Genomic DNA, 21,682 nt, shown 5'->3' on the forward strand with positions numbered 1-21,682 from the left:
CTTTTCCTAACTGCTCATTTTTCTCAAATAAGTTTCGCCTGCCTGATTAGAGGACCAACATTACTTTGGTCCACAGCATAACCATAGCATCAAGATGACGCGATGGCAAATGTGATTCTATCTAGACAATATGCTCATATACACTTGGGCTTAGTAAGCCTCTAGTATATCCAACAAAATAAGTGTATATCAATATACACTAAAGCTAGATCCTCTTTGCAAGAATACATCCTAACGCATTGCTATGGGATACATCGGAACTTTGACCTTTGGATCTTAGGACATATTTCAATGATCCAAATCATTTATATCTTGGGCATCACCTCGGATGGGGGATAGCCAAAAAAGAAATGGAACTCCTACTTTGGAATATTTAAACCCTTTAATCACTTGAGCCTTTTCCTATGAACATAGATGGACTCCCTGAACCTTTGAATATTCTAAAAGTGAAAATATTTTGAATATCTTGGGCATCATCCCAAGCCAAAAGGCTGCTCCTAAATTCCTAATATAAGATATTGAAATACAAACTGCTGGAGTTTTTTCTCTTTCTTTTTTTTTTTTTTTTTCTTTTTCTTTTTTCTTTCTTTTCTTTCTGGCTAACATCCCATTTTTCTCATATAAGTTTGATATGTGTGATCAGTGGACACAGAGTACAATTTCAAGAGTGGTACATCATACAATTTCAAGAATGGCCATCAAATATTGTTTTTTCCATGAATATTTACCAAAAATGTTTCTTTCGGCATAAATCATTCTAATTCTAGAGATGTGTTTAGTTTGAATCAATCATGCATTTCGGCTAAGCAATGCCAAACAGCCCTTAAGTTTATTAAACCGAGAGCTTAAGAGAGATGTATATGTTCCTCAATGTCCAATACACCAAGTCATTGCCAAACAATTATTCAAATCAATCAAAAGCCCATGTTTCCTTTCAAAATGCTATTTCCAGATGCCACCTACTCTCCCCATTGTTTATTAATATAAATCACATACTGCAGCAACCTAATAATATTTCTACCAAATACCAAATTTTCATCATTATCAATTCCTGAAACCCTAGTTTGCTACTGATGAAGAAAACACAACAGAAATAAAATAAAATAAAATCCCAAAAAATTCAAATGTGGGAAATCCTTATTGGGACAGCCATAATTGACTGATCAAAGCATCGTTAATGCCACAGGCATCCAAGTGGTTTCCACCCATCCAATGGTCGGGATCAATCCAGGTTGCACCACAGCTATCCAATACAGACACACCCTATGCATATTAAGGGTCATTTGAATACTTGTAAATTTTTAAGTTGTGACTTTCACCTGAAAGTGAGTGAGTCACTTACAGGAATGTGACTTCTCACCCCTAGCCCCATGAAGTTTCCTGGCAGTTTTGACTATAACAGTAACTTTTACAGGTTATAAGTGACTTACAGTTGAATTTCCTCTCCAAACACCACCTGTAAGTGACTTACCTGTAAGTTACTTCCCATTTATAGAACTTACAGGCATCCAAACGACCCCTTAAGGTGCACGAACCACACTCTAGACTGTTTCACTTCGCACATTTCTTTACCAGACGATGTAAAGAAAAAGATTTCAATAATCACAGAACAACAATAAACAAGAAATCCATCCATCCTCAGAAAATCAACAGCAACATAAGAAATAATCCAACATATCATTAATTCCGAATTTATTCAATTCAAGAAAATTAGACAAAACAAACCCCTATTCCTGGGGTTTCTGCCCTAATTCAAGAAACGCGACTTACGGGGTATCCCATGGTTTTGGCTCCGGGACCGCAACGACCATCCCTTCGAGCTCCGGGCGCAGCACGACCTGGCACCCAAGCCTCGAGTGCTTGTTCAGGACCCGATTCCTGGCGTTCCTCATGAGCACGTACTGCTCGTCATAGGACGGGGGAGGGAGCTTCTCGAGCCACTCCTGGGCGATGTTGACCTCGCACTCGGCGGAGCAGGCGTCGATCTCCTCGAGGCGGTGGGATGCGGGGTCGATCAGGCCGTTGTTTGTGAGGGCCTTGAGGAGGGTGTGGCCGGAGAGGCCCACGATCTCGCGTCTCTGGCCGTCGGGATCTATGGCTAAGAGCTTGACGATGCGATCGGAGACTTTCTTGGATTGGGAAGTTGAGGATGAGAAGGAGGAGCGGGTGATGATGGATTTGAAGGAGGGAGTGCGTGGGATTTGGGAAGAGAGCTTTTGGAGAGTGGCGATCGCCATTGACTCGTCTTTCTAGGGATTCTCCTTCAAGAGGAGAGATGGGGAAGATAGGTCTGGTTTTTTCGGTTTTTCTGATTGTCGTGAGAATGGGATGGAAGTGCAGCGCCTTGGAAACGGATCGGCTGGACACTAGCCAATGGCTGGTGGTCGGTGCTCCGTGGGCCCCAAAATGATGCATGTATTTCATCCATACCGTCCAATCATTCTTTTAGATTTGTTTATAGTACGAGCCTAAAAATGAGATTGATCCAAATCTCAAATGGACCGCACAGTGTTGATTGAACGCCCACTATTAAAAAATTATTGAGGCCACAAAAGTTTAAGATCAAGGTGATATATTTGTTTTATCTTCATCAAAGCCTGAATGATGTAATCAACAGTTTATATGTTAAATATCCATTATATTGGGACCCAGGAGGTTTTTAATGGTGGACATTCAATCACTACCCCATGGTGTGGTTCACATGAGATTTATCTCTACCTCATTTTTGGGATGAATCTCTAAAATTTTATTTAAAAATGGATGAACTGCGTGGATAAAATACATACATCGTGGTGGGTACACATAGCACTGGTCACTTTGCCAACGGCAGCTTCGCTAGGCAAACCGCGTTGGGTAACTCGCGCGAGATGCGGATTTCCCTGGCATAGCCTTTCGTAGGAAGTTTCAGCGTGTTTGTGAGAATCTCACCCCCTCCATCTGTTTTTCCGGATCAGTTTAGTACGAAAGGCCTAAAATACGGTGGATCAAAAACTCAAGGCGTCGATGCGAGAGGAAACACTAGGGATTAAGTGACTATCGTTGAAAATTGTGTATGGCCACGAAAGTTTCATATCAGGCTAATGTTTTTAGATCTTCACTTCATCGTAGTTGGAATAACACTGTAAACAGTTTAGATGGCACATAAAGAGTTTTTTTTCCTACCGTACAACCTACTTATAGGCCAAGCACCTTACTAAGCCCACTTATTCTTATCTTCTAAGAATAAGCCCTTGCTGCACGACAACTTTTCACAAGTTGAAAACGCTCCTGCCTTATCAAACGCACGTTTGAAAGTTGTCAGCCGCATCTCCTTCTTAAATTTTACTGATTTTTCTTTCCTCTTCTTGATCCTTCGTCCTAGCCGAAGAATCCCATTTTCTGATTACTTCTCCCCATCTGTGACTGTCCACCCTAGCAGTAAAATCCTCATTTTATTATCTTCTTCTCTCTCCTTTTCTGATTGTCTACCCTAGGAGTAAACCCTCGTTTTCGGTATACCTTTATCTGGTTGAGAATACACACACACATCATTTTCGACTTTTGTGAACCCAAGATAGGACGAAAATGGTCCCCTCATCTAAGAAGCGTCGAATGGCAGGTATATTTAAAATCTATACTTTCTTTTTGTGGACCCCACTGTATTTTATATGATATATCCGCACGGTCCACAATCCATTTTTTATTTTTTAAACATTGAATGGTATGACATGTCCCGATAAATGAGCAAATTCAATGCTCAAATGGCCCAAATTAAGGGTTTTTGAAACAAAGAACAAAAACCGATGTAAAATTAAACAAAAACTGAGTGAAAGCGACCGAGCACCGACTGAGTTAATAGACCCAGGACCCACTAAGTTATTGATGAGAACCCACCGAGTTAAATTGACCACAAAATGAGTTAAATTGATCGCAAACTGAGTTAAAATGACCGCGAACTGAGTTAAAATGACCGCAAAGTGAATGGAATTGACTGAGGGTCCTTACTCTTGCTCGGGTGGTAGACTTAAAGGAGTTTCAACTCCTGGTCAAGGGTTCGAGTACCCATAGGTGGTGAAATTCCACCAACATGAGTGTGTGGGGGTGTGTGTGCGTGTGTAAAAAAAAGTGAAATCTGACTCACAACTGCAAGAAACTGACATCTTGACCGAGAACGGTGTGATATTGACCAATAACCACTTGAAATCAACCGATAACTGTGTGAAATTGACTGATAACTACCTGACGCTCACTTACCTATCAATCTAACTTAGTTCGCGGTCAATTTCTCTAACTTAATCTAGTTTGCAGTCAATTTCACTTAGTTCGCGGTCAATTTCATGATGTTTGCAGTCAAGTTCACGATGTCCGTGGTCAATTTCACTCCGTTGTTGGTCAATTCGACGATGTTCGCGGTCAATTTCACTCAATTCAAAATGTTAACTTAAAGTAGTTATCGGTCAATTTCACAATCCCCAATCAATTTCACTTAGTCCCCAATCAATTTCACTTAGTTCGCGGTCAATCTAACTCAGTGGCCGGTGAATTTCTGTTAGTTCGCAGTCAATTTCAATCAGTTCGTGTTTAATTTAACTTAGTTCCTAGTCAATTTCAATGAGTTCGCGGTCAATCGAAGAGATTTCGTGGTGAATTTCAGTCAATTAGTGGTCACACTCACTTCATAGTCAATTTCACGATGTTCTCGGACCAAAATACAACATATAACTCGAAAAAATGACCGATAACTAAGTAAAATTGGCCACAAATTTGTTGAATTTCAGCTATGAGTCGGCCACTTTGACTTGGAATTCGTCAACATGACCGATAACTACTTGATATTAACGTCTTTTTTACCAACAACCTTGTATAAACTTGCCGACAACTTCATGAAATTGACTGATAAATGAGTGAAACAGGCCCAAAACTTGTGAAAATTCACTTATAAGTCTTGTACTTTCATTTGGAATTCGCCAAAAATTGACTGCTAACTCGGCAAACTCACACCATACTTTATGATTTTTCACAACAATAAGTCAACTTTCACATTATGCTTCATTAAATGTTGAATGTTATTGTTGATATAATTTTCAATTCATCCTTATAGATGATAAACCCTTGCGCAGGGAATTTGGCGAGTCGCCCCTGACCCTGTCATATAGATGTTCTTTGACATGGTGATTTGATATCGTGAAGAGTGGTTTAAAGAAGAATGACAGTAGATTAAATATATTTAGGTAGTCCTCATTATCATTTTTACTACACATTACATCATTTAGGTTTATAGGAGCATTTTTCACTTATTGAGAGATACAGAAGTAATCTTGTATTCGAGATACAGAGGAACCGTTTTAAATTTTCGGAGATGGACTTCACCCTAATAATAGGGCTGAAGACTGGTAACCTCTCCATACCCAATATCCATCGTTCCAAGAAGTCAATAAGAGAGAAATACTTCAAGGAATATCCTATCCTAAAGAAACATGTACAGGAGGTGTTCAATAAGATATTTGATAGTAATAAGCATGAAGATGTCGTGAAGGTAGCCCTAATATTATGTGTAGAGTGGTTTGTTAGGGGAACCAACACGAATATTATGTTTTGTACAAAGTATATTGACCTTGTGGACTCATTAAAAGACTTTAATATCTACCCTTGGGGCAGTTTGGCCTTCCAGATGATGACGGAAGGGATCGAGGGTGCCTTGATGAAACTACATGAGTTTCACTACAATGTCACTGGCTACATATTTCCCCTACAAGTAAGGATTCTTTCCTTGTCTATTTTAATTTATAGTTTATACAAAACTATATTTATCTAAGATCATCTTGCAATTTCATTGTAACAGATATGGGCCCTTAAGAGAGTACCGGCCCTCCAAGAATGTATCATTTCATACGTACCCTCCCAAATTCCAAGATTCATACAATATCAAGGATAGAAGGGTTAGAGGTATAAGAAAATTCATCAAATAATAGATAGTGAAAATGTAAGTCAATTTTTATGAAGCTAAGTGGTTACTCATTGAAATATATGTTTCTGTACATGAATATGAAGGATGTTCTCTTGTAGTCTGAGATAGTTCTTATCTTATAACCCACCCTTGAGGAGCTAGAGATGGATGTCGTTTGTTTGGTCTGTGATAGATCTGACGTAAGATGTCATAAAAGTATTCTTTTATGTTGATATTTTATATTTACTTTGACATGTTACATATTTAATACATACATTGCTTCATTTCGTAGGGCATTAAAGATGATGATGATGATGATATGGAAGAGAGAGGGGAACGGGGAGAGGGAAAAGAAGGGGGAGAGGAAGAGAGTGGTGATGAGGGAGAGGGAGAAGAAGGGGGAGAGGAAGAGAGTGGTGATGAGGTAAAGGGAGAGGGAGCGGGATTACAATTAACAGGAGAGTCGAGGGAGGATAGGGAGGAGCTGAAGGTGGAGAGGCTTAAGTTGGAGAGAGATAGGGAAGAGTTGAAGAGGGAGAGAGAGAACTAGTACTTAAGGAGATGGAACTAATGCTAAAAGAGAAAGACGCCTTAAGGTTAGAGAAGGAAGAGTTGAATAAGAGGGCAATTTTGAAGATGGAGAGAAAAATGCTAATGAGGGAGAAGGAAGAATTGAAGATCAAGAATGAGGTATTGAAAAAGGAGGAAGAGTTGGAGGAGGGTAAGGTGGAGTTAAAGAAATAGATGGAGGCAATTCTTATGGAGAAAATGCAATTTTGGAAGGATAAAGAGTTAGAGACGGAGAATGAAGAGTTTGAGAATGAGGATGGGGATTTGGAAGGTAGGGACCAGGGGAACGGAGAGGTGGATGTTCAACACTCGGATGCGTTAGACGTTAATACATGTGAGAAATCACTACGATCCATTCCAGTCTATAAGAGGATAAGTAAGAGGACCGTGAAGCCGTCTGTTTACAAGTGTTCTCCGTTCACTTCCATATCTGTCATTGAAACAACTTTAAGCAACGCTGCCGACTATGGGAAACTGAGAGAATTATGTACTTCTTCGATACCTTTTCAGGCCAAGATTGATCCATTTAAGGTTATATCGGAGGACGAACTGCGTGAATTAGATAGTTGGGCCAACACAAACAAAGATTCCACGGAATTTATTTGGTTCAGGACCATCTGGGAGAAAGATGCATGGGTTGATAGCGTGATAAGTAATTCACATACATACATCTATGTGTATTCAACTCTTATATTAGACTAGAGCTTAATTTATCATTTTTATTGATTAGGTTATTGATAAGTACGTTGATTTCTTGAAGAGAAGACACAGTTCATTTTCTACTTTATATACTCAGGACTACAAGTTCTGCCCCACATTTTTCTGGTAACTGTATGAATTGGATCATGGTTATTATATTATTTGATTATATGATATATGTTCTAATTTGGTATTTTATCTGTAATAGTCATGTCTCGAACTGCAAATGTCGACATTGAGAATATATCGGGATATTGGCAACGACAAAGAGCGTGCAACATTACAAGTAGAGAAACTCACTGTGAATGGCATTGTTAAACCTCGAGAAGGGAAGAAGCCCATGTGACAATATGAACAGGTAATGATGTCGTTACAAGTTATCAACGCTGGGTGTACTCATTTCTATAATTTTTATAATGATATCTTATCTTGTCAAACATAGACAGGCATACGTACCAATCAACCATTCCAACAGTTATTGGTACCTCATGGTCATTCACCCTTAAGCCCGAGAAATCGTTATTCTCAACAGCTTATATTCGAGGGCACCCAGTCGATACAGGGAACATATCGAGCTGATGAAGGATGGTTTGCCCATATTATTCTATGCCGCAGGAGATATGTCTACGTTGGATGGGAAGGCTTGGACGGTCAAAGAAGAGACTTTTATACCAAAGCAGACGAACAGATATGATTGTGGCATATTTGTCATGAAATATATTAACATTTTGTACAATGATCTAATTCTGTCAAGGACGGAGTTGCGAAAATTCACTTCCATCTTTAAGAACTCAATAGCCTATGATTGCCTGAGTGTCCACAAAATATGATATAATTGTCTTAGGTATGAGAGGAATGGGAAAATCTTGTGAAATGTTGTAAATTGTTGTAAATGATGTCTTAAAAAACATTAAGGGTGAAATGATGTAAATGATGTCTTGTATATTTTGTCATAAATTTGTAGTAAATGATGTCTTCTTAATAGTGATTTCATTATGAATGGTGATGTGTTTGTGTATTAGATAATTTCACCTACTCTGTGGTCAATTTACTTCACTTCACTATCAAAGTCCTTCACTTCGCAGTGAATTCCCTTGAATTTCCTTCACTTCACGGTCAATTCCATTCATTTTGAAGTCAATTCCCTTCACTTCATTATCTTTTCCATGCATTTCGTGGTGAATTTCGGTGAATTCCCTTCACTTCATGGTCAATTCCATGCATTTCGCAGTGAATTTCAGCGAATTCCAATCACTTCATGGTCAATTCCATGCATTTCGCGGTCAATCCCGGTGAATACCCTTCACTTCACGGTCAATTCTATGCATTTCATGGACAATTTCCTTCACTTCACGGTCAATTTCATGCATTTTGTGGTCAATTCCTTTCACTTCACGGTCAATTCCATGCATTTCACGGTCAATTCCGGCAAATTCCCTTCACTTCACGGTCAATTCCATGCATTTCGCAGTGAATTCCAGTGAATTACCTTCACTTCACAGTCAATTCCATGCATTTTGCGGTCAATTCCCTTCACTTCATGGTCAATTACATGCATTTCGTGGTCAATTCCCTTCACTTAATGGTCAATTCCGTGCATTTCACGGTCAATTCCCTTCACTTCACGGTCAATTCCATGAATTTTACGGTCAATTCCAATGAATTCCCTTCACTTCACGGTCAATTCCATGCATTTCGCGATCAATTCCCTTCACTTCACGGTCAATTCCATGCATTTCGCGGTGAATTCTGGCGAATTTCCTTCACTTCACGGTCAATTCCATGCATTTTGTGGTCAATTCCCTTTAGGGCCTGTTTGTTTTTTCAGAGAAAACATAAATACCGTGGATATGGTAATTATTACTGTTTCCCAGCGTTTGAAAATTCATAGGAATTTGTGCATTTGAAACCCGTTTAAAAGAGAGAGTTTTAATTTTTGAACCACACAATAATGCATATGATATATCCGTTCCGTCCATCCGTTTTACAACAGAATTTTGAGATATGAGCCAAAAATTGAGGAAGATCCAATACTCAAGTGGTCCACACCAAAAGAAATAGTGGCTCAAAAATTTTTCAACGGTAAGTGTTCGATTCCCTTTTTCCTGTGGTGTGGTCCACCTAAGCTTGGATATGCCTCATTTTTTTTGGCTCATCCATAAATTTAGCTGGGATAATGGATGAATGGTGTGGATAAGCATCACATATCACGGTGGGACCCACAAATATTTTGTAGCTTTCTCGATTTCTGTGTAAAAAAAGTAGAAGGTCAAATCAAGTATAGGGAAATGGGTAGGGAAATAATCATTATCAATTTTCCAGGCATTTACCAATGAACTGGAAAATCAAACACGCCCTTACTCCACGGTTAATTCCATGCATTTCGCGGTCAATTCTGGCGAATTCCTTTCACTTCATGTTCAATTTCATGCATTTCACGGTCAATTCCCTTCACTTCACGGTCAATTCCATGCATTTCGCGGTCAATTCCGTGAATACCCTTCACTTCATGGTCAATTCCATGCATTTGCCATCAATTCCCTTCACTCCACGGTCAATTCCATGCATTTCACAGTCAATTCCGGTGAATACCCTTCACTTCACCGTCAATTCCATGCATTTCGTGGTGAAATCCGACGAATTCCCTTCACATAACGGTCCATTTCATGCAGTTCGCGGTCAATTTCCTTCACTTCACGGTCAATTCCATGCATTTCACGGTCAATTCCCTTCACTCCAAGGCCAATTCCATGCATTTCATGGTTAATTCCCTTCACTTCACGGTCAATTCCATGCATTTCACGACCAATTTCGGCAAATTCCCTTCACTTAACGGTCCATTCAGTGCATTTCGTTGTCAATTCCCTTCACTTCACGGTCAATTCCATGCATTTCGTGGTCAATTCCCTTCACTTCACGGTCAATTCCATGCATTTCGCGGTCAATTCCCTGCACTTCATAGTCAATTCCATGCATTTCGCGGTCAATTCCAGTGAATTCCCTTCACGTTCAATTCCATGCATTTCGCAGTCAATTCCCTTCACTTCACGGTCAAATCCATGCATTTCAAGGTCAATTCCCTTCACCTCATCATCAATTCCATGCATTTCGCGGTAAATTTCGACGAATTTCCTTCACTTAACGATCCATTCCATGCATTTCGCGGTCAATTCCCTTCATTTCACGGTCAATTCCATATATTTTACGGTCAATTCCCTTCACTCCACGGTTAATTCCATGCATTTCGCGGTCAATTCCCTTCACTTCATGGTCAATTCCATCCATTTCGCGGTCAAATTCGGTGAATTCTCTTCATTTAACAGTTCATTCCATGCATTTCACGGTCAATTCCCTTCACTTCACGGTTAATTCCATGCATTTCGCAGTCAATTCCCTTCACTTCACGGTTAATTCCATGCATTTCACGGTCAATTCCGGTGAATTCCCTTCACTTCATGTTCAATTCCATGCATTTCGCGGTCAATTCCCTTCACTTCACGGTCAATGGGCCTCATTGGGCTTGTGGCCCACTGCGGGCAACAGACTCGGACGACACCTGGAAGCAGACGATTCACGTCATCCAGTTGGCACTTGTAAAGTGCAACTCGCCCTAGCTTGGGCCTAAAATCTGAAATTTTAAAACAAATGGCCCCGCCAATTAGGACAGTCAATTGGGGGCATTTTAGCCGTCGGATTTTATCCAACTTTGCACTAAAAGGTTGAAGATATTCCCCTGCACTCGTTCGACAAATCTGACACTTGATCGAGGAGTGGTGATTATTAATCGCAAATCGGATCATTGCGATAAATTCCCACATCCGTTTGCCGTCGAACCTTGCACAGCCCCTCATCGAGCCATGGGGCACCCATCCAATAATTCAAATGGGCCAAGGGACCACCAGGGCAGCCCCAAAAGCCATATTTAGGCCCCAAAGGGCCATTTGAGGAAATAAGTGGCACCTAGGGCCAACTAAGCTAAGTTGCACCATATAAAACCCTTTAAACCCTCTCTCCCTCACTCCCACAGCAAAATTCAGCAGCTAAGAGAGAGAAAAGAGAGGAGAGAGAAAGAGAGAGAAAGAGAGAGGGAGGGTGTGAGTATTTGGGGAGCTAGGAAATTGGAATTCCCACACTCTTACCTCCGACATTCACCGGAAACCTCAGCCCTACCGCCGTAGAGACGACATGTGGCCGATTTAAGGTAACAATTCGAGCTCTCCTCTGTTTTTCTTAGTTAGATGCAAAGACAACAAAACTGGATGCATCATATCATTAGCGGCACTTGTTACTATTTTATAACTTACTTATGCTTCATGGTTCGCTAAACTCCCCATGGCTTGTGAGATAATCCAAATGTGTTTGAAATCTGAAGCCCATTAGGTGGGAATGATTGAACTAAGCAACACTTATAGGACCCTACGACCAAGCCATTTGGCCAATCCGAACATTGAAATGCTAGCATAGGGTTCATCTATAGAAAAGGCTTAGGCTATGTGAAGTGATATGAATCACTATGATGGGGAATTCGATGATCGGAGACGATCTGACTTAAATATGGTAGGATCAAGCTGCGGGAGTAGCTTGCGCTGTTGTAACGCTCCGATTTTTTGGACCCGAGTATGCTACTCGTTTTCTGAAGACCCGAGTGTTAACTAATAATCAAAAGATAATCAAATCAAATCAAAGTACGATTAATGGAAACTAAGCGTAGTATAAATGTAACCCAACCAAAAAAATATTCTGGGCCACTCAGCTGGGGCACCCATATATAAAACCTCAAATTCCAAAATGTACTGAAATGTTCATAAATAATTGATCTATTGATTTAATCCAAAGTAAACGCCGCCTCCTGTTGCGGCTCCTCATCATAAAGCTCTTCCTCGATTGCAGCCACCTCTAGGTCCGCTCCGTATCCATCTACCCCCGTACCTGCATCCTCTGTACAGTTGAACATTGATGAATGAGTGACTAGCTTAGTGTGATTTCCGCTCAAGATTATACACCGTCGCCCTATACAAGAAATAACATAAAATATCTATATAACCAAAACATGACAAATGCAGTCTTATTATGTGCATGGATGCGTGAATGCAATCATCGCCTCGGGGTTGCTTATCCGTGCGGATAATGGGCTCGTCACCCATGCAATCATCGACCTGAGAATATTCATCCAATCGAACAGAGGCTGGCCATTAGTGAAGCACATTACGTGCGTACATCATGTATCGCATAACAACTACCTATCATACATCACATATGTTAGCGATAGACGCTAGTCTATGCCATGTATGCATGATTAGCCAAACCCTTATTAAACTAGTTACAATCAGCCAGTTTAAATAAACCCAAGGTCATTATGGGGGCTCGTCACCAGCGTAGGCCGACGACTCTAGCATAGTGTCCCATGACCACCATCCCCGGCCCATTAGCTTACCGTCTTAGGGTGTGTATAGGACCCATCAACATGTGGCCAATCAATTCTCAATATAAGGGAACTACCACCATATGCTGACTAGGAATGGAGTATAGAAATCATTAAATGTAGCGACTAAAGTAAGACGGTATGTATGGTTCAATACGAGTAAACAGCAGTGAATATAAACGTTGCATGGTTCACTCTATAGTCAGGTAAGTGAAATCATTCCATAGATGGTAAGCCCCATAAATCAATCACCACTAATCGTAACCTCTATGTTGAGGGACTATTTTCATCACATCCGTTTCGTTACACCCTGAGCTCATACTCTCTTTAAATAGGAGTTTTCATAGAGAGGTTTCAACCATTATGTGACTTGCAACCAATGTAATAATAGGAGACATGAAGATATAAGCATGATTAAATATTTGGAGTAAAGCACATGTCCGGATGAAGATCATGTACCGTTACTTATCAGTTATAACTATATAGTTCTAGTAAAACTATTCAAATGCTTTAATGAATCTAAGGCATGCTTTTAGATAAAATGAATTTTTAAAACATGTGATAAAGTAAACTAATCATAGGATTAGACTTATAATCCATGATCAAGAAGATTAAATATTTAATCATTTCCAGGATATTTATACAATAGTTAACTAGTGGCTAAGCAAGCTTATAGGCATATATTCAAGCAAGTCGAATGATCATCCACTCCTAAGATATCATTTGTAACTGCTATAAAAGACTATCTTTAATCCAGTTTGGAGATGAAAGCTCAAGGGGAGGGAAATCATCACCTGGTGGTTCGTAGCTCTTCCCTTGAATTGGATCCCTGCGGTCGTCTAACGGTCCAATGCGGTATGTTTGGCCATGTAACGCCCCGTATTTTTAGGACCCGAGTACATGACCCATTTCCCAAAAACCCGAGTGTTAGCCTTAAGGATGGTCAAATTCGAGTATACATTTTTTTCATTCAGAGTAAGCAGATGAGCGTAGTATGGACAAATTAAATATAATGGAAAGTTTGCATTATCATTTAAATATACAAGAGCTGCCCATAATGACTTATACAAACCAATGTCCCCATTCTTACAAATACAAAATGAAATAACATTACATGTGAAACAAGGTAAACTGCAACAATCTTGAACTGTGAAATCCTGTAACAACCCTTAGCAAATAGAATCATACACCCTTGCCAACTATAACCTACTCCTCACCAACATGAATGTGAATATCATCTAAGCCACCTGTACTACCTGTATGGTTATATATTTGATGGATGAATGGCCAACTCAGTGTAAATTTCCCTCAAGATTACACACCGCCGCATTAGGTAAGAATAGTTATGAAAATATATAAGGCATACAAAACAATACATAATGCAGTCTTATTAAATACATAGATGTATGAGTGCACATCAACCAGGGATACTCATCCAGTTGGCTTTTAGGAAAAACCCATGTAATATGGCCGGTAACCAGCGAAAGTACATAGTACATGCGTAGTGCCAAACTCACCAAAAGTAGGTTGATAGTCAATAGTCTAAGAGCTGGCGAAACGATACCCTAACTAAATCCTATTAGCCACCCGTCATCGTCCGAATGCTATGAATGCATGATTAGCCCAACCATTATTAATCCGTTTACAATTAGCAGGTTTAATAAGCTCAAAGGTCACTACGGAGAGCTTAGAGCCCAGTGTAGGTTAACAGCTCGGGCATAGGTACCATAACACCATTCTCGGCTCATGAGGCTACCATCTTAAGATGTTTAATGGAAACCCGTCGACTAGTGGCCAATCATATTACAATATATGGGGCTTACCATCGCGTGGTTGTACAATATAAAACATCAAACCCATATAGGGCAAATACCAAAACAAAGCCGCATAGGGCGATATCGAAACAAGCTACATAGGGTATATATCAAAATAAGCCACATAGGGCAAGTATCAAAACCATGTGATAAAAGAACATCCTTGAAAACCATTGGATATAACAATCCTGGATGGGAGGCCCACATCAATGGTCAATTTAAATCATCATTCAATAACTCCTAAGCCGAAGGTCCATTACAATCACAACTAGTTGGGTTACATCCTAAGTATGGGTGTACATTTGTAGGTGGGGGTTTCCCACTAATGTATCAGTTTAAGTTCCATAAGTAATCCACAAATAATCTATAAGCATGAATATATATGCGGGATAACCATTAAGTATGTAATATAACAATTCAATTCTAACAATTAACACATGTGATTATAAAATGGAGATATCAATTAAAATAAAAGCTATAACTTAAGCTAATGGGAAAATGGAAAGCTCAAGGGGAAGAATCATCACCTGATGAAACGAATCACCTTCTAGTGTCCCTATGTACTTGGGCCTTAGAACCGAACCCTACCATGAATTATAAGGTTAAACAGTTAGACCCAAGCCTTATACGCCTTTTATGGTTAGGGTCTTAACCTAGGGTTGGGATTGCCTAAGTTTTAGGGTTTCGCCCTAAGGTTTAGTCCTAGGAGTTGAACTGTAATACATGTGTAGCTTACTCGATGTAATAATATGGTTAGTTACAGTTTAACGTTAATGATACAACTAATACTAGTGACCATGGTAATATTAAGTATTATAATGGAAATAAAATAGTGTAAGCTATTATTACTGATAATATTTTCGAGTGATGGATATTACACTAGTATCATTAATGGAAATTTTATTTACAATAACTAATATTAACACAACAACGTCTTGATGGCCATTATTATATTAGGTTACTTAGCATCAACCCATGATGAATAATAGTGCTAATAATTCCAAAACAATTATTACTATTAACAATGTACCAGTATTAGCTAACGTGACACTAACAATCGTTAAGGTGAAAATATGTAGTATGTTCTAACATCAATATTAATCTTTTAAGAATGACAAAATAAAATACTAATATTTTAATAACGATAATTTTTATATGTATTAACCAATATTAGTATGGATGATTTACTAAGTGTTAATTATATCTAAATTTATTAATCTTAAAAATGATGTTAATAATCACAATGATGATTGAAATGATTTCAATCTGGAAAGAAAATGTGGGCTCGCCTTAAGATGCGGTCTATTGAACGTGACCTGAACTCAGTCTGACTCGGTCCCAAACTGAGTTGACTCGACAGTGACTCGATAACCCAAACTCTCTCCCTTCTCACTTTCTTCTTTCTTTCTCTTTTCTTTCTTCTCCTCCCCTTGCTTCCTTCCTAGGATAACCCAGCTCAGACCAAGTCTAACCAAACCCAACTAGACTCATTTCCAGTCGCGTTGGCTCGATCCTAGCCGAGTTGAATCGGGTTAACTCTCCTTTCCTTCTCTCTCTCTTTCTTCTTCTCCTTTCTTTCTTCCTTTCTTTTCTTTCTCTTTTCTTCCTTCTTCTCCTACTATGCTGAAATATCCAGCAATGCTCGAACTAGGCCCAACATGACTGAGATAGGCCCAACTCAGACTTGGCTTAGCCTAGCGGGTGCAAGGGTTGCACTTAGCCCCTCTCTCTTCTTCTTTTTCTTTTCTCACACCTACGACCATCATCTAGACTCAGCCAGACTCACCCCACTCGGTCTGGACTCTGAAATTGCGGTAATGACCGCTTTAGTTAAAGTGGGAATATGTTAATATGTCCTAGAGGGGTGTGAATAGGACTGTTTAATATTTTATGGTTATTTAAAATCCTATCACTCTAATCCTGAGTAAATATGCATGTATTAGGATTTCTTTAGAGTAACTCTAATGGCTTCCAAGCCAAATAGAGGATCCAATCATAAAACTAATTGAAAGATAAACAAGATGCAAACATAGTTTATGATGAATGTGACTATGTGTGAGATGTGATCAAATATGAAAGCATTGAAGGAAATCACACAAGCAATGGAAGACAATAGCAATCTCAAACGTAGTCTTTTTTATAGTGGTTCAACTACTTGTTTACTCCACTTTCGGCGGATGCACTCAACCCTTGAGTGTACCAGATCTCACTAAAGGAGGTTTCACAACAAGTTCACCTCAAAACGGAGGTTTTAAATCAGGTTCACCTCTAACCAGTACAACCTACACTTAGGCTGACACAATGTGTCTACACAACACAATTCATGCTCCCATGAGCAAGGGTCAACACATAGCACTCGACTTTTAGGCCCCACTGGCCAAGGATCCGCACAAGGAACCTAACGGAGGTTTCATAACAGGTTCATCTCTAACCAGAGGTTTTAAATAGGTTCACCTCTAACTAGTTTATGCTTTCCACATAGTAAGGGTCAACACAAAGCACCCCCACATACACTCCCACCGGAGGCCTCTTATGAGGACTTACAAGGGGCGAGAAACTCCTTAGACCCAATCCTAAGAAGGAATGATCACAAGGGTCCTCTGGACTCTAATGACTTACAGATAAGTAGATGAGCCTCATTCAGTGCGTTGTTGAAGATCCCCTCCTTTGTTAACGAAGAATCTTCTGCTTCCTTGAACCGCAACTCAGAAGATGTACCAATACATGGCGACGGGTTGGGTCAAGGTTATGATGGAATCCTACTCTATTAAATATTTTTCTATAAGGGAGGTAGAGCGATTCCAATCATTTATGCATTCAAGGCATCCCAGCTTAATGATTTGCCATTAAGGTGGTAGCTGCAGGATCCTTAAATGCGGAAGTTCATTCCCCAATCCACTCTATTAAATGTCAATGATGAGGGTGGATTGGAGGATGAACTCCCATGAGAGAAAAGACTTAGGGTATATGAAGTAAGGTTAAACACACAAAAACACTCTCTATTTTCTCTATCCAACAACCAAGGGCAAGCTCTCATTAAATAGGCAAAAGATTCCAACAGATATAAAATGGTCACATTTTTGACAGAGTTCGATATCATTGAGTAGGGTCAATATCATCGAGTGTATATTCTCGATAGCATCAACTGGTTGTTCGATGACATGAACTCAAATGTCAAATGTTTTTGAAACCTTTTGCCAGCTGGTCGAGGAAATCGATCATGCGTCAATGTCATTGAATTTCGAACTCCAATTTCATCGACATGAGGTTCGATTCCTCGACACTTGAAAATGTGAGAGACTTGCCTTTGAAGAATGTCAGGTAAAAGATATGATCGAGCATCACTCGATGTCATCAGAATTTGAATATTGATAATATCGAGGGCGGTGTTGATTCATCGATAATTTCAAGAAATTTTCTTATAAGCTTGTTGAACAGTTTGTGTCCATATTCGTTGACATCGACCATGCTTCAATATAATCGATATTTGAATATCGATTTTATCGAGTGACCCTCGATTCGAGAAAAACATCCTTAAAACTTACTGGATAGATTTGTGTCCCAGACCGGTATCATTGAAGGGCTTCCGATATCATTGAGATTTGAATTTTGAGGATATTAAGGCACTCTTCAATATATCGAAGATTACATGATTTGCCTTAGCAGAACTTTGGTCACAACAGACCTGATGTCGATTTTATCGAGTCTACTTTGATGGACTTGAGATTTAAATTTCGATGATATCGAATCATCTATCGATACATCGATAATTCCGTCCAGATATCTTTGTGGTTGCTGGACATCTTTGGTCCTCGTTTCGATAAGATCGAGTGAGCTTCGAGGACAATGATAACTATGTTCGATTTCATCGAACCATGTATTGATAAATCGACAAAGGTATAAAACTTAGAGATTTTTCTGAGTTTGAAAAAAGTTTTCTAACCATAATCCCTTAGGGTGTTCTATCCAATTTTAAGGGTTTTAATTACCTGGTGTTTTGGGACATGGGATGTGAGGCTAAGATTTACCTGTGACGAGTTTGGCCACACATCCAATTGAGGCAGATGCTTGATCAATCTTCCTATGGGGCTCCTCTGTCTAGCTGACTCAATGCTCATACAAATTGACAAACCAGGGCACTTTCAGATTTAGTCCAGAACTGACAATCACCATGCCTGACTCGGTGCAGTGGCACAGCATCAACAACCCCTCCTCTCTTTTCTCTCATGTTTTTCTTTCCTTAGCTGCTGCTTCTTTCTCTTCTCTGTTCTTCTTCTACTCCTCTCTTTCTCAGGCCAATAGGAACTCTAGATCCGACCAGAGCTCACCTTGAATCGGCACGACTCAGTGTTGTACGACTCGAGGAAGAAGCCTTAGCCGTTAATGGTGGAATCTCGTTCGTGTGATCTTCCTTCAATCCGGCTGTTGTGGATTGCTCGGATAGATGCAAGGGTGATTTTGGAATGGAGAATTTGAAGATTGAATGAGTTTCGGGTGATGGGTTCGGATGAAGAAGCAAACGCTGATTCTCTCTCTTGTTCTATTTCTTTCCTAAAAATCTAGTTTTGAAGGCTAAGATTGCTTCGTGGTGAACAGTTACGATGGAAGGAAACGAAGTCACACGGATTGCCATCCTAGTGGTTTCCATTTTTGAAAACGTGTGTTTGTAGGACTGTTTTGCATTGGTCCTCGTGTGCACACCCATGGGTAATGTCAACTGGGACAACTGGGGTTTTCATCTTCACCTTCCACCCAACAAGATGGACGGTTTGGATTGTCGACAACGTAGGTGGGCCACTGACCGATGAGATGGACGTCAGTCCGTTTGCTGACAAAAATAGGGGAGAGAGAGGTTCTCTCTATTTAGAGAAACCACGGGTCAACGGCGTTTGACCGAGCCCCTTGGCTCAGTGCACGGCTGGTGCTCCTGCACTATGTACACGTGCAAGGAAATGTGGGGTCCACAAGTGGATTTGATGAAATCCACACTATTCATCCCACTAGGTGGGCCCTATCATAGCCTTTGACCAGAGACAGGGTAGATGCAAGGCTTAGGTGGGTCCCATGACTTAATTCGGACCCTATTTACGGATTTTCCTCGATTCGATGGTCAAATTGCATCCAGACTCATGATCAACGGTAAAAAAGTCTACGAGACCACTCAACTAAGGTTTTGCAGTTGGATTATGGATCACATGGCCTAGTGCATTCTTATAATATTAAATATCCTTATTTACAATGTTTTTAATATCATTATTATTATTATTATTATTATTATTACTATTATTACTTCTTAAGTTGTTTATCGTGATTTTCATCTTGATCAATGCCATTTATTTATTCAATCAGTCACCTGTAGGGCTTGATAAGAAGATTAGATTATTTTAAATTGGTAAGTGAGTCATACCATGTGAATGTCTACCTATCCACCCTTGACATCCTAATGATTCAAATGATTCAACAGTTAGTGTCATGCCCCAGACTCAGTAACCGGACTCACAGGGAACCCGATAGTCGGTTCTGGCCACAACAACCTCTGTACTACCCCATTCTTGGCTCCTGAGACAGGTTCCGATCCTGAGATCCCACAAGGAGGATTTCCATAACTGTACAACCATTCCCAATACGAGCATACCCAAGATCACAGCAAGTAACATCTTGAAAATAACAAAAGGACACATCACAAAATCCACTATAAATTTTAACTTTTACAAGTACAAAAGGTTTAAAAGGACATACATAAGATAACGAAAAAAAGAGGAAAAAGTCTGCAACATTGGGGTTTTCAAGCTCAACTCTAATCCAAGCTCTGCTGCTATGACGTCTGCCTAGGGTCTCCTGCACGCAACAATCATGCATAAGCTTATAGAAGCTTAGAGGGCGGTGAAAGTGTGTGACAATGGTGCATAGAAGAATAATAGGAGATACAAGAGGGAAAACATGATTAATGATAATATCACTAGTCTTACCGAGACTTATCATGAATACAATGCAATGAGTACTGGGCGTCATACCAAGGTGATGCATAAGGGGTTGATATAGCCGATGTGAATGCAATACACAGTGATGCCAGTGCTCATATCCAAATCCACATATCAAGTACATTTCCAATCATAAGGAAATCACCAGGGTCCATTACACTACTGGATGACTGTCGCTCTACAGACCCGCACAGTCAAATGAGCGTTAGAGACCCCATTACCCGCCTGTGGACAGCTAATCACCAGCAAGGCCTGACGGTAGTGGACCCATTTACGAGCCGGTCAGACTCAGCCTAGCAATGCCTCCTTACATCGGGCGAGTAAGGCCATACCCCTACCCAACTGACTACACGACAGTGGGAGTCATAGCCTAACAGTATAAGGCCCTCGTGCGCTCATAGTTTCCACTCGGTCACAACATTGGGGCAGATCTTTAGTACCATGGAAGTTTTGAAAATTTCACCCATGGGCATCCTATGCACCCGATATGCTCAAATAATATTTTTGGTGTCCACACATACGACCATCCATGAATATCCCTGTGGAGATAAGGCCCTGATGAAGCAAGGGCAGCGTCATCATGAAATGCAATGGCAATGCATGAGTCACACATACAGATCATGCACTAGCTTTGGTTTCTCAATGTGCACAAGGGAAGAAACTCCATCCCTCTATGATCACCACACAATGCAATCAATTCACACAGATGATGCATATGGGTCACAATGATGTAAGTGCGCTACCTGTAGAATATATTCCTCATTTCCAAGGAGGGACAAGGTCTAGATACATAGACAGGTACTCTAAGGAGAAGTGAAGTTCTCTAGTGGGGGCCCAATACTTTGGGATGACCCATAAGCTAAGAGAGTCATAAAGCCCTAAGGAGGAAACGGTCCTAACAAGGTCCAAGGTGGGCCTTCAATCACCTATAAGGGCCCTATAGGCCTACCAAGGAAGACATCCAACCTCAACTGGGTCTCAATCCAACCTCAACTGGATCTCAAAAGGTAGCTCGCTAACTACATGCATGTAAAACAAGGCCCAAGGCCTAAACAATCCGGGCCTAATGGGCCACACACAAGGTCCAACACTTAAGCAACATGGTGGGCCCTCAAGCAAGGTTTGGGTACAACCATAAAGGTCATGAGTCCACTCATTGTGGTGGGCCTAATGGGCAGCCCATTATTCCAACCATATGGGCAATTCCATGTTTGAATCAAGTGAGTTGGGCCTCACATCTTGGCCCAAGTATGGGGTTAGTTTAATGGGC

At 40.2% G+C, this 21,682-nt stretch overlaps 1 protein-coding gene across 1 annotated transcript; it reads right to left on the bottom strand.

Moving 5' to 3' along the window:
* Positions 1-1,581: 1,581 nt before the first annotated feature.
* Positions 1,582-2,348, bottom strand: LOC131240116 (uncharacterized). The gene has a single exon (XM_058238172.1). The coding sequence runs from the start codon at positions 2,235-2,237 to the stop codon at positions 1,767-1,769; it is 471 nt and encodes a 156-aa protein (XP_058094155.1). The 5' UTR covers positions 2,238-2,348; the 3' UTR covers positions 1,582-1,766.
* Positions 2,349-21,682: the final 19,334 nt, after the last annotated feature.

This window comes from Magnolia sinica, chromosome 3, assembly GCF_029962835.1.
Source record: "Magnolia sinica isolate HGM2019 chromosome 3, MsV1, whole genome shotgun sequence".
NCBI classification, from domain to species: domain Eukaryota; kingdom Viridiplantae; phylum Streptophyta; class Magnoliopsida; order Magnoliales; family Magnoliaceae; genus Magnolia; species Magnolia sinica.